This window comes from Maniola hyperantus, chromosome Z, assembly GCF_902806685.2.
Source record: "Maniola hyperantus chromosome Z, iAphHyp1.2, whole genome shotgun sequence".
NCBI lineage: Eukaryota > Metazoa > Arthropoda > Insecta > Lepidoptera > Nymphalidae > Maniola > Maniola hyperantus.
The window spans coordinates 8,930,078-8,944,663 of record NC_048564.1 but is presented as its reverse complement, the minus strand read 5'-3'; the positions used below and the strand labels follow the sequence as shown (position 1 = coordinate 8,944,663).

The 14,586-nt window shown below is 36.7% G+C and overlaps 1 protein-coding gene across 6 annotated transcripts in view; it reads left to right on the top strand.

The window, feature by feature from the left end:
- The first annotated feature begins 1,603 nt into the window (after positions 1-1,603).
- The window catches only part of Glut1 (Glucose transporter 1), a 38,074-nt gene continuing 25,091 nt past the window's right edge, over positions 1,604-14,586 (top strand). Inside the window, exons 1-4 of one of the 6 annotated variants that reach the window (XM_069508615.1) lie at positions 1,604-2,004; positions 8,993-9,053; positions 10,835-10,936; positions 12,706-12,802. In XM_069508615.1, the coding sequence (XP_069364716.1) occupies positions 10,849-10,936; positions 12,706-12,802 (185 nt within the window). In that variant the 5' untranslated portion in view covers positions 1,604-2,004; positions 8,993-9,053; positions 10,835-10,848. Of the gene's footprint in view, positions 2,005-2,630; positions 2,721-8,992; positions 9,054-10,831; positions 10,937-12,705; positions 12,803-14,586 lie in introns of those variants that run through there. The other 5 variants (XM_069508617.1, XM_034983517.2, XM_069508616.1 and 2 more) reach the window with 5 other exon arrangements.

Genomic DNA, 14,586 nt, shown 5'->3' with positions numbered 1-14,586 from the left:
GGTTGCATAATAGGTGGTATTAAAACACGAGTTGTGAATTTAAAAAACAAGCCGCAGGCGAGTTTTTTTAATAGTATCACACGAGTGTTTTAATACCTAATTATGTAGTTTCATACACTACTTTTTCTAAACTCATATTATTTTAAAATCCAAACCATAAAATCTTGGCACGTTAATCTAAATCATAGACAGTGCTGCCAACTATTTAAAACCATTTGTCGCTATGACGTCTTCGAAAAGTCGCCAGATGTCGCCATGCGTAGAAAAAGTTGTAAAGTCGCTGACATCGGGATCTATAATATAAAAATTAATCACTAAAATAATGTGTTGGTCATCGCAAATCTCAAGAACAGCTGAACCGAAGTACGAGGATGGTACTTACGGAGAGAAAATTTAAAAAAAATTAAATCGACTGCTAGGCGGAACGAAGTTCGCCAGGGCAGCTAGTAGAAAATATATATGAAATAAAAGACGATTCTTACCGTACTTATTACTTCTTTTGTAGCACGGCAGCCTCAGTGCGCGAGTCCGACTCCCACTTGGCCGGTTTTTACTTTTGAGGTATATTATTATATTATTATTATTATTGGAAATTGATAAATTGATGATGAGGGTCTACCAAGTAAAGACTATCGTTGAAATTGAGAACCCAACTCCTCAACCCTGGTAGGTAAGGAATTGTATCCCTAAATCCTGGTGATTTAAAAACTGGCCAAATGAGTCGGTTAAAAAAGGAACGACTTAAACCGACGCGATGCCGTTTGTTACTTCTATCCGGGAAAACAAAATACCTATGTTTCCACGGGATTTTTAAAAACCTTAATCTACGCGGATGAAGTCAAGGGTAGCAGCTAGTTGAAAATACTTTGCCGGTACGCACTGAGACACCAGGTACATAATACATGTGTATAGATCCAGTGCCTCAGTATGGGGCAGTCTGGCTTTTCACAAACAACCCTCGGTATTGCGTTGGTGCTCCCTCTCACCCTGCGCATCAGCGATGCGACTCATTTACGCATGACTGAATAAAAGTCATCCGTGTGCGGGTACGCAAACATAGCTGATGCACTACAGTGTCGGAGGAGCCCCGACATGAGACATCACTCTGAAGTCGTTATTGTATTGCACTCAGAGTTGTAGGTCTTCTATGACTCACATGCCGCACGTGTACATGTCTGGCAGAACGCTTTAAAAAGTCTTACTTTGACGTCTAAAGTGCAACGAGCGAACCTGCGTGCCAACATATTATACCGAATCGCAATAGCTCTGCTTTCTCACTCCATGTTGAGGATTGAAGAGCGCTGGTGATACCCCCTGTCGCACACCACACTTCAATCTATACTCATCAGAGAGCAAATTCCCCCATTTGACCTGGGTATTCTAATCATCATACCAATATTTGAAGATATTAATAACTTCCTGTGGGACTGTAGTACTCGTGTCGGTTAATTTTGACCCACAGAATATTATCTAACAACGTTTTCTGCGCTCGCACCGAGCCGCACGCGCTCTAGCAGCTCCTCCTTTCGCGATGACGTGGGTATCAAACGTCATCGTGGAAATAAAGGGTATTTGTGATTGTGTGAGTTTGGTTTCGGGCGAGCCGCAGCGCACGCCTAGCGCTATCGATCGCACGCGTCCCAGTGCGCACGCCGCCGCCTCGCTCGCAGCCCGCCAGGGCGTCCACACTCTACTCTAGTCATGCGCGAGTCTCCTCCGCCATCGCATCGACCGACATTGGAGCAGGATTAAACGCGCGAGTGCCGCGGTCGCGCTCGGCGGCCCCGACAGACCTGCGAGAAGAACCTCCGCCGCCGCCGCCGGCTCTAGGTCGTTCCTCCATGTGTGACCGGATCGCGTTCAAAAAATCGATCAGAGACGGTGGCCGCTGGCTTGCGATGAACTCCAGCTAATCGTGAGGTCCAGGTGGAGGAGGAGGGGTGAACTTGCGACCCGCTTACACCCCATCGCTACTGTACGGCCGACCACCATAGACACCACCAGGTATGTCCATCGCTTCGGATCCTGCTCTACCAATATATAAAACTACTCATAGTTCTCGCTCTACATTGCTATCATTCAAAAACGGGCAGCCTTTAAGAAAATCAGTTGCAGTCATATATTTTGAACGGTATTGCAGTAATCCGTCCGTTCCTGTGACATAGATTCGTTTATGTAAGTACGGCCGTCGATATCGCCAAAGTCAAAAGCAGTAGAAAGAGAGATGACTTGCAGAGAGAGAGGGAAGATGTCCGTCAATATGAAAAACTTCCTAATAAATTGTATCTGCGACGATTACCACTTTTGCAAATGACTAGGTACGCTACAAGTACAAGTGGAGATTATAACGATCTTGAAAATAAGGACATGATCACTAATTTGGAAAGATTAAAGCTGAAATGGAAACCTTATCACTACAGTTTTTATGAAGAGTTTCTACTATTGCTCAGGAAATGTTACTAAGTAGTTTCCGTAGTAATTTTCACACATCGACTATCGCTTTGCGTAATGCTTTGGCGTTTTCATTTTCATGCGAACATAAAACTTAATAAAGCGAATGCATCTTTTGTTCATAAAAAGTTTTGTTTACTTTCAGGACAAGAAGATCCATGGAAGAAAAATCAATATTGGTGACCTTCACCTAATAAACTAGAAACCAACTAAAAATAATCAATTTTAATAAGCTTTGCGAATTGCAACTTCTCGTGCACTTTGATTAGGTACTTACCTAGTTCATATTTAGATTCCTTTCCTATGTAAATACAATAGGGCGGTATTAGATCGTAGGTAGGTATATTGGTGGTTTCAGTTTCGATAACGCATCTATGTTTTAACTAGAAACAACAATGAGATGTGAATAAATATTAATGTAATATAATAGTTATTCATCTTTCATTGTTGTTTCTTGTTAAAACATTTTAGATCGTCTTATAACGAATAAGTTACTCTTTTTATCTATGAAATGATATTTGCAATCAGATTTTTTCAGTATACCTACTTACTTATTAGTTTTTTAGTGAGAGTGAGGGAATGGAGCGTGCACTTTTGATTGAGTACACTCTTGTGTATCTTACTCTGCGTAGTGGCCTAGCCTTCATTGAGATTCCCTGCTGTGGCCGAAATTGGATCCGAACATTTTAAAAATGTACAGTCGTATGCACATAGTTAAGAACAACTACGTACCAACTTCATATCATTTTCTGGATATTTTACTCGAAGTTAAAACACGTTCTAACTTCTATGGAACACGTTGATTGCTGTGAAAATAATTAAAAATTTAAAGTAAATCTCTATATATATATAAAATGTGTTGCTGATCGCAAATCTCGAGAACAGCTGAACCGATTTCGCTAACTCTTTTTTCATAATATTCCTTGAAGTACGGGGATGGATCTTACGGAGAGAACAATTTAAAAAAAATCCTGAAAAAGAATCGACTGTTAGGCGGTACGAAGTTTGCCGGGGCAGCTAGTCTCTAAATATTGATTGTTTTGCATGAGTCTGAATAGCTTGTCTTCCAAGAAAAGATGATTCCTCATTTTCATACATTTTATTGATTTCTGAAAGTTTTGGGTAACATAAAATAATGGTATATGGCTAAAACTAATGATCTGAAGCAATTGACATTTGGTTTGAAAGCTGTGGGATCATTATTCTGTTCTGTTATACAAGTTATACAAAAAATGAGTATACTCTGTATAACAGATTATGACCGATTTGATGACTGGTTACTGATCTGATTAGCTTTCACGAAGTGCTGAATCAGCTGCAATTCAGACTAATTCGTTTTTGACGCACTATGCCTGGATTGTATACGGCTTCGTAATGCTAAATCTTATCCAGCTATTTCCCGAACTTCTTCATCTGGGATATCTCTGGCGAGTTCTGTGGTGAATGCACCATTTGATTGTACATGTTCACCATAGCAGCTATGGGTTTTCTTCAGTTGAAAGCTACCTAAAGCAAACAAATAATTGAATTGAGGCATGTTGGCTCCCATAGCTTGGAATTGAGTTCTTCTTTTATTATAATTGTTTGCGAAAGCAAGTTCTGCTACTTAATCTGTTTTGCACATCCGTTTATGGATTATGTCAAGGAAACCATGTGCATGCACGTTGTTGTTTATCAGAACATAACTGCTATTCAACAATGCTACCGCGATCTTGAAATAATTGATCATGTTACTTAATGCCTATTTACTATGAACAATCCTGAGTCACTTTTAGAGCAGCCGTTCATCACTTCCACCACCTAGGGGCAAGTGGTAGCAAGCCTAGATTAATTGGCTTGGTCATTAGTTAGCTGGTTTCCTTCTGATATTTTGTTTCTGGCATTTGTGCCACATAACCGCAAGCCTACATCATCAGGGTTGAGGAGTTGGGACTGGGAGTCCAAGCATAAAGTCGTTGCTTGGTACCTACAATATAAATTTACTGTGACCACTTCCTGAATTTTGATAACTTAAGTGGGCAGTAATCCTGCAGCATCAGGATTGAGAAGTTGGATCCAGAAATTTTTATGGGACCACCACGAAAACATCCCCTGTTAATCAGAAAAAAAATTGCACATTGGTCTAAAAACCTCGAAAAAAATGATGTACATACATTAAAAATTGCCGAATTGAGAACCTTTTCCTTTTTGGAAGTCGGTTAAAAATGTATGAAAATGAGAAATCATCACTTCGTGGAAGACAAGCTATACAGATTCGTGGAAATAATCAGAACAGTAGCACAGTCATTAAATCGGTTACAGAGTATACTCATTTTTTGTATAACTTATATAACAGACACCACAGCTTCATAATGATAATTGCTTTAGATCAGCTCTAGCCATATATCTATCATTATTTTATGTTTCCCAGCACTTTAAGAAATCAATAAAATGTATGAAAATGAGTAGTCATCGAACTTTTATAACTTGGCTCAGAGCAATCCTACAATGTGAGTGCCATATTAAACATTTTATTTGTTAGCTGGCACTTGCAAAAAGGGCTCATAAATGTATGGAGCTAGAATAATATCCTTATTTGTAGCTCGATTACTTTTAAACTTATCAAATAAAATCGCTTGGTTTAAATTTTATTTCCCCAATTTTAGCCAAAAAAGAAGCAGTTTGATATAGTATTTTGAGACATTGTGATTATTATGACGGTGTTCTTTGTAAATTGAAATGCAGAGTAAAATCTACGAGGAAATCCATGTGTGAATAATTTTCCTAGAACCAAAAATTTGAGTTGATGATGAGTTTGAGGGTTGGACTAAGTTATCAGATTACTTACGCTATATTTGTAGTTCACAAGGCTCTACACAGATGGGTTGCATTTGGAAGCATACTTACAAGGCGACTGCTTTGCGATTGGAGTATATTGTATCAGTTGCGTTGCAAATGGCGCCCGAGGCTGCGCAGTATGTGTGCAATCTGTAGTTCTGTACCCGTCAAAATCGGTTAAATGGATGGACTGTTAAAAAGTAACAGACAAACACACTTTTGTAATTAAGTATAACATTAATATGGATGAGAAAATGTGATTGGCTGTCTGTCTTTTACGGTCCACCCGTTTAACCCATCTCCGAAACTATTCATCAGATCTTCACCAAATCTTTATGAAATCAACGTGACAGTACAAACTTTGTGAAAAGAAAGGATTGTGAGAATCGGTTCAAAATTTACGGAGTTATGGAGTAGGTAATATCGACATAAATTTTGATCCGTAATACCCCGAACAAACCCTATTTTTGGTATTGTTTTTCGTAATAAAAACTATCCTAACTTACATGTTAATCCAGAGTATATATCAGTATACCGTGTTCAAATCCGTTTAGTAGTTTCAGCGTAAACCGTGTACAGACAGATAAGCAAAAACTCAATAAAACTCTATTTTTGGCTCTACATCCATAATAAAGCTTCCTCTAATTTTCCATAAAAAACTTCAAAACATATTTAATATTCAGTTAGTGTTATATTATAAAATAAGTAGTTTATTCCCGCAACTTCGTCTGCGTGGACTCCGTAAATTTCAAACCTCCATTTGACATCTTTTGGGGTTGAATTTTCGAAAATCCTTTCTTAGCGGATGTCTTCGTCCTAATAGCCATCCGTATGTATGCCGAATTTCAGCCCAATAAGTTCAATAGTTTGTGCTGGGCGTTGATAAATCAGTCAGTAAGTCACTCAGTCACTCAGCTTTTTCTTTTATATATTTAGATAAGTATAAATAAAAGCTCTTCTTTGAAAACACACGCACAGTGCGTGATGATTTTCTCTTTGCCTATAATAACAGAACATGAAGTTGACCGATAAAATATTTTCTTGTGGTACAGAAATTTCACCTGTACTAAGTATCTATTAAAAATGAGCATAGGATTCTTTTGCTAACGGCTAAATTATTTTATTCGCTCAATATACTTACATTTTACGCATAGGTACATCCTGAAGTGCATTGACTGTACTTGATTAAGTATTTTTTACTTACCATTATAAAACATCTGCTTAGTCAGAATTCAATACATAACATGTTCATGCAGTATAAAAAAATTGAGTGTTCTAAAATATCTTCCATAATTGGTTAAAATATTTTCATGTATGATTTATATAGTAATTAGATAAGGCTAGGCTAGGCTAGCTTTATTAAGTTTCATTGTAATATTTTCATTAAATAAATTTTTTTTTAGCATACCTATGTTAGTGCGCGACAGGTTAAGATGGAAATCAGAGTATGAGGCAGGGGGACGCCCCGAACACTTGGTCACTTGCACGTCACCCGTGCTATCCCGCACCGGGCTAGTGCGGGGGCTGTGCGAGTGTGCGGGGCGTTGCCACCCCGATCGCTATCCTAAATAAATAAAAGAAAAAAAGAAAAACCTACTCTTTTCCTGTATTTGCCCTCAATTTTTATTATGGCAATTAAAAATAAGTGCTGTATAAATTCTTACTTATAAAGCTACGTAGCCTCTTATTATTTAATTAAAAGGGACGCTCTATCTTATATGATTTTCAAAGATTATTAAAAACTTTTTTAAAGAATGCCCTCTTTATTGCTTTCCTCTTTGCATAAATGCACTGTGCAAAAGAGCCGATTTGTCAAAATCAAAATCGGAAAGGACACCATCAGTTAAAAACCTCAATAGCCTAGTCAATGAGGCCTATCAATAACCTGACCTGGGGAAAAGAGAATGTTAGTAGGTAATGTTCAACATGGATAATATTATATTATCAAAAAGAAGAAAAAAACGAGGAGTAAGTGGCTAAAAGCACGTAGCACTGTAGCCTCGTAACGCCCTCGATCGTAGCACGGCCGTAGCGACCTCGGAAAACGCGTAAAAAATGCATGTCTATTGTAGTTACATAAAGCTATCGTCACACGAAGAACACGAAAATAATATAATACGTATGAAGTATATTCTGTATGATCTGTCTGGAACGTAAAGCTGATCGCATATCTAGCTGTACGGATGCCGAACGAACGCGCGCCGTTTGACTGCAACCTCTAACTCTAACAAATCTGTGTTCCCGACCAAATAAATAATTAGTTTCCTAAATCACGTCAAGATGCTGCTGTCCGTCATTAGCTTGCAAATTTAACTATACTGTTTTGAGATTTCTTGTACGATGGTGCGGAACTCTTCGTGTGAAAGTCTGACTCGCACTTGACTTGTTTTTCGATACAATAAAACTTAAAGCTAGTCTTATCTAATCACTGTACAAATCAAACCCGCGTGGTAGGTATGGCGACTAGAATACTGGCTGCATTTCCGCGCTGGATAGTCAGGATTGAAATTGAGTTGAATCGGGTTGAATACTTTTCTTCAATGCTCAAAACAAGCAACACTTAGAGGCATCGCGCATGCGCCATCCCGGTTTGAACGCTAGAAGCCTCCGCCAAAGCCGGAGTGCACTAGCCGAGTTCCACGCGGCTATATCGTTCGTAATGCGCGCAACAATGCAATCAGCGTTCCATTGAAAATACATTTATGAAGTACTTAATAATAATCGTGCGTTAAATTTTGTATATTTAAAGTTATGAATTTAGTTTACAATTGCACTTTCTGTAAGTGCAACCTTTTTTTTCTCTTTTTTTTTGAAGCTTAGTCACTTAGTGACTATGTCGACTCATACCTTAGTAACTTACACTTCATTAAATCATACGAATTATATTATATAACAAATCACTTAAATATGTTTTATATGTATAAGTAAGCCAGTATTCTTGGCAGCTTTCCACGCGCGATTTGTACAGTAATTAGATAAGGCAAGCTTTAAGTGTTATTGTAATATTTTAATTAATTAATTAATTTAAATATTACATTTAAGTAATATATCGCAATTTAAATTATTTAATTACAATATTTTACTGTCAATTTAGAAATAAAAGTGACTCCACCGACTTACGAGTAAGGGCAGTTACGCACTAATCCAATCTGAGTCCGTGAAAATAAAATACGGATTTAAAAAACTCGGATATTGCTTGCGCACCTATGTTGCGCACTAATCCGCTCTCTGATCCAAGCTATTCAGTGGACATCTTTGATATATCTATCTCATAAATCCGGTTTGAATTCGAGGCACATCCGAGATATTCTCACGGATGACGGTCAGGACTCGAGACTAAAGTAGGAGCTAGTGCTCCAAGTAAGCTACCATACAAATAAGTAGTTTTATGACTAAGTACTTCGGAACGTATTTTGCGAACGTAGTGCCGAAATTCAATTTATTATTTGTTGTTATCCTACCAGTTATAGAAATACACACTTTGTGAAAATTTCCACTCTCTGCGGCTATTACAGCTCATGAGATACAGCCCGATACTCTCAGCCGCCCAATAAGTTTGAATCCTATTATAATACATTGTGTGGGTAATAATTGTTGTAAGTATATTATACCTGTTACCATTTTCTTAAAACTCCTGGCCTGATTTGGATTTAAAGTACAGATGTTGTCCCGAATATTTTTTTTTACTTTTTATCTACATAATATAATGTTTTAATTGTTACAGGCACAATGTCGTCGATTAGACTGCTATCGGTTGTAGTCAAATGACAATAACTAGAATAAAGGTAAATTCTCAATGTTATATTTAAGCTTTCTTTCATTAAATCATTAAATATTAATTAATTTTCTATAAAAAGAAGCCTTGATATAGAAGAATATTTATTGTCCATTATTACAAGTACCAAAAATATGGGTAGAGTGCAGTAAATTATTGTACCTTATTTATTAGTATTCTTACCGTCTAACAAATAAACCTGGAATAGCGGTGGAATAGTTATACACTGTTTTGTCTTTCTCTGTCATCAGTAATTTGACATTTGAAGGAAAAAGACAAAACAGAGTTTAACTATTCCACCGCTATTCCAGGTTTATTTGTTAGAGGGCTACCCTCTAACAAATAAACCTGGAATAGCGGTGGAATAGTTATACTCTGTTTTGTCTTTCTCTGTCATCAGTAATTTGACATTGGAAGGAAAAAGACACAACAGAGTATAACTATTCCACCGCTATTCCAGGTTTATTTGTTAGAGGGTTAGTGTTTAGAAATGCCATTGAAAATTGGTCTTATGTTTTTACTATATTTGACATGTCACTCAGCCGCTTTGTAGACACTCTTAAAAAAATAAATTATCTTTGTTTCATGATCAACCCATCACCGGCTCACTACAGAGCACGGATCTCCTCTCATAGTGAGAACGGTTTTGGCCATAGTCTACCACGCTGGCCATGTGCGGATTGGTAGACTTCACACACCTTTAAGAACATTATGGAGAACTCTCAGGCATGCACGTTTCTTCACGATGTTTTCCTTCACCGTTAAAGCAAGTGATATTTAATTATTTAAAACGCACATAACTCCGAAAAGTTAGAGGTGCGTGCCCGGGATCGAACCCCCGACCTCCGATCAGAAGGCGGACGTCCTACCGACTAGGCTATCACAGCTTCTATCTTTGTTTAGTTAAGAGTATAAGTATAGTCCACAGGTATAGTCCAATCTGAAGTTGCAATATGGTGATTTGCGCGTATCAGAGATTAAAGATTATCTACATACAAAATTCCGGCTGAGGTCTGTTTTGTACAATGCGTAGTCATAAACCGTATTGCCTCGTGTTCAAATCGGACTACTTGTTTTGCGAGCATTAATATAAGAACTTTTTCATTTAGCACTGATTGATTAGCGTTTTCACACAGAAAGAAGCGGTGGATTGACTAAATGTAATGAACACATTTGGTTGCCGCAAGGTATCGTAATGCAGCAGATAAAGATCGTAGTCATACATTTTATTCGTCTCCTTTTCTTCGTCACGACCATTCGCTTCTTCTCCTTGCTGGCCGATAGCTTGGTACTTGGTACACTCATGCAAAGAACACAGCAGACGGTTAATTTAGTCGGTACATCGATGGGCGTTAATATGGGTGACCTCCCTCGCCTTCTGGTACCCAACCACCACCAACCACCTTGCCCTGTACTACAAGACGCTAGACGTGCAAACTGATCGTCTATCGTGGCATTCTGGCGTGCAGAAGCTCGAGGTGCGCCCTGATCGGTCTACTGTCATGATATTGGTCCAAAGCAACGGCTTCCATTATTCCTGCGCACATGTGTCTGGAGGTCTACACACTGCTTATGCTTTGACTCCCTCGATCTCAAAAAAATTGTTTCATCCTCCACCAGGCAATAATTATCCATATGCAAATACTGGTGCAAGTTAAAGAATGTCAGGGGGCATGATGAATGGGCACGGAATGCGTTGGTAGATGGGAATAAATCGTTGCAGCCCACTATATATAACGCTGTAGTTTGTTTGTAATGATAGCAATCTAACATAGCCTTAATGCCCAGCAGTGTCGGGAGCGCTCATGAGACAGTCGTGCCACCGTCTGCTCGAGCACCAACAGGCCGGCGGGGACGAACCCCCGCTTTACTCACCCATAGATCAAATTTCAGGTAAAACATTATTCTTTAACTCAACTATCCAGAAAGTTGTTTCAGGTGATATTTGGACGATGTTCTGTGTCGAGAACGCCATATTCCGTAGGAAGTAAAGTCATTCTACATACTTATTCTATCATCAATAGCTGTACATCACAATATAAACAAATTAAACAATATAAATTTTTAACTTACCTACTCTTGTAATTTTTGTTTTATTACTACCTATAAATACAAAGTCTGTTAATTTTTTTTTTCGTCTATGTATATTATAATGTAATTACTTACCTACTTAGATTTAAGTTTTTGAGGAATATGAAGTGCTCAGAAAAGCTGCCAAGCGAGTCCGAGCATGAAGAAATTGACAATAATATGATTATTGTAACTTTTGTCAATATAGAAAATGATACATAAATACTATAGTATGGATGAACAGTTGGTATTGTACCTAATTGGTATACACCGTAGCTTATCTACCAGTCAAGTGTTATTCTTTTTGAGACATGTACAGTGTCTCTTTGCAAATAAATATTTTTTACGTAAACACTGGGGCCGATTCTGTTGTACACAATCTCTAAACTAAACTAAATTAGAAGGTCTAAATCTAGTGCTATCCTTTTCCGCAAGCAACATTATGATAGGGATAGCAATAGGTTTAGACGTGCCATTTTAGTTTAGTTTAGAGATTGTGTACAACGGAATTAGCCACACTAGCTATTTATATATAAAACACTAACTTTTTATATATAAATATTTTTTACGTAACTCCTTTAAATAAAATTAGTCAGTCAAAATGAATTATTGTCTGAGTAATTAAATGACTTGCTGCTGTTGAATTAATTAAAAAAAAATATTGATAAGTATACTATGTACCTACTTAATTTCTCGTTAAACAGTACTAATCATTACACTGAATAAAAGTATAGTTATCATCAGTCCTTTGTATTCGTTTTATTAGAGTTGTTTTCGTTTTTTTAGAGTTTTTTTTATCAGACTGATTAAGACTTATTTTAATTTTGAGTATTACGATTGTAAATGATATTTCATTTATTTCGGATTGTTTTACTATAGGTATACAATTCATTTATTATTTCTGGATTCAAAACTATCTTCTGAGTACCCACCGACATATTAAATACCACCACTAAAATTACACTTGTGTGAACATTTTCGCTAGGATACATTTTCGATAAGGTTCTATCTTCCTGCAAGTTTTGTTTGTACTTATTGGTCATTGGCGCTAATTGGCAGTACGGTGGCGGCATTGATTGGTTCGATTTTATAAAGCCTAAAATAACCTGAGTAAAGCACCATACAATTATGAGACTTATTTAATTAATTTAGCATTCAAAGCAAACCAAAAGACAAACATTGTTTAGTCATTTATATAAGTAAGTAGGTACTTAAATTTGAAAACCTAAGTAACTAGGCGGAGTTTTATATTCTGTATTTTTAATAAATATAATTAATTATAGAAAAAGTTCTATATATGCGCAAAGTCTAGAAGACATACATGAAATCGAATAAATTGCCAATTTTTTTCAGTTAATGGGTAGGTAAGTTGACTCGCTCCTGAATGATTGACTGCGATTATTATCACACTGTGGTCTGCGCATCATTGGGCTATAACAAATAGACTGACCATTCTTCACATTGAGACAGGAATTTCCTTGAAACTTGTATGCGAATATAGAACATAAAGAGCAGTCCATAGTAATGATTGGTCAAAGGATCAGTGAGCACACATACTCGTAGGAAGGAATAAACAAGGAGTTTTGATACAGCGGTACCTGATCATGTGGGCCGGGAGGCCGGCAGCAAGCTGACACGATATGCGCCGGCGGAGGAGGACGAGGCGACTCTCAGGGAACTTCTACTTAGGTACGTGTGACCCTAGAGACATGTCGAAAAACATTAGCTTTCCGCCTTTACTACTGGCTTTATTGCATTGTCGAATCATGAATATCTGTGTGTCGATGTTTCTATACATTTTTCACCTTGGCTTAGCATCCCAAATATCTTATATTGCAGATATTACTAAGATGCAAATCGCGGTACCTAATTCATCCTCCGATTTCCCTTACTTCATGACATCGGACCATACCTCACCGTACTGTATACATTAGATTCAATGGCCATAAACTTAATGTCTAATGCTATGCCACCGAGTCGAGCACTGCCTGCCTGACACTAAACTGCCCATTTTCTAATTAACACTTAACTTAATTTCTAATTAACTTCGGGAAACATATACTTACATAACGTATACTTATAAGAACCTTTATGTAAAGAATAAATTGCTTGCATGTTTGTAAACGTAATGTGTTTTTGATAGATTTTGTAATATATTATCATACTTTTAGATTACTGATTGATCTACATAGTTGGATATGTGAATAGTTTCAAGTAGATAGGTAGGTACGGGCATCGTCTATTTGTTATCATTTATGATCTCTCATATATTAACAAATCTCATGCAAATTATTGTCATTATTATGCATTCATTTACAATGATTTTGACTGTAATTACATTATAGCAATAAGTATTGGAACCTCTTTGGTGCATCACAAAGATATACTTCGTCTACTTTTCATCCCGGAAAATCAAACAGTTTCTTTAGGATTTTCATAGACCATACACGCAAACAAAGTCGTTTTTAAAAAAAATCAAGCTTTAAATAACTGGATCAAACATACCGACGTTAGAAGGAAAGTGGCCACAAGAGGCTAACGCATATAATCTGAGAAAGGAAAACCGAAAACCTGGCCACCATATTGATGACGTTATAGCCTCCGTCATTATGATCCAATTAAGTACCTAGGGTTAGAAAAAATATATATATACAAAATAATAAATTTCGAATTTAATAGCTTTCAACAGCATTGATGTCTGCATCATTCTCAGTACTGTTTCCCCCTATAAAAAAGACCATGGACTTATATAGGATCTAAAATATAATACCTTAGTAGGTATTATATTTTAGATCCTATATAAGTCGAACAGTTATTTAAAAGAAAAATATGTGTTTTTTATCTCCAAGAACCTCCCTTTATCGGTATTTCTTATCGATTAATTTCACGTGAGTTATCTCTCTCTGCCAATCATCCCTGGTTAAATAATCGTGCTTTATGTTTTCATACAATACTAGCTGTTGCTCGCGACTTCAATCGCATCTCGCGTGGAACTGTCTTTTCCCGTGGAATTTCCAGAAATTTTCTTCCATACAAACCTTTTCCTGCCAATATCGAACACAACCGTTTTATATATTTAGATTAAATTTTATTTATTTTTTATTAATAAAAAATTAAATAATTAGTTTTTAAATATTAAATAATATCGGTTGTTATCCAATATTTAATGATAATGTAATAATAATGGATAAATTTAATTACTGACATCTACTTAATTTTAATCGACGTCTGTAGAAGAAGGTATCCAATTGGATTTCGCATAAATAGTAAAGCTCATTTCACACTACGGGATATGATACTAACTAAAAGATACTAATCTAAAAGTGAACATCTTAAAAATTTACATAAACAATAAAACTAAAACTAAAGTTAAAACCTTAAAAAAATATAGGTAATATTATAATTGAAATATGATCATTAAGTAAATAATGTACAAAAAAGTTTTGTATGCAATAAATACTTTTCTTGCTAAC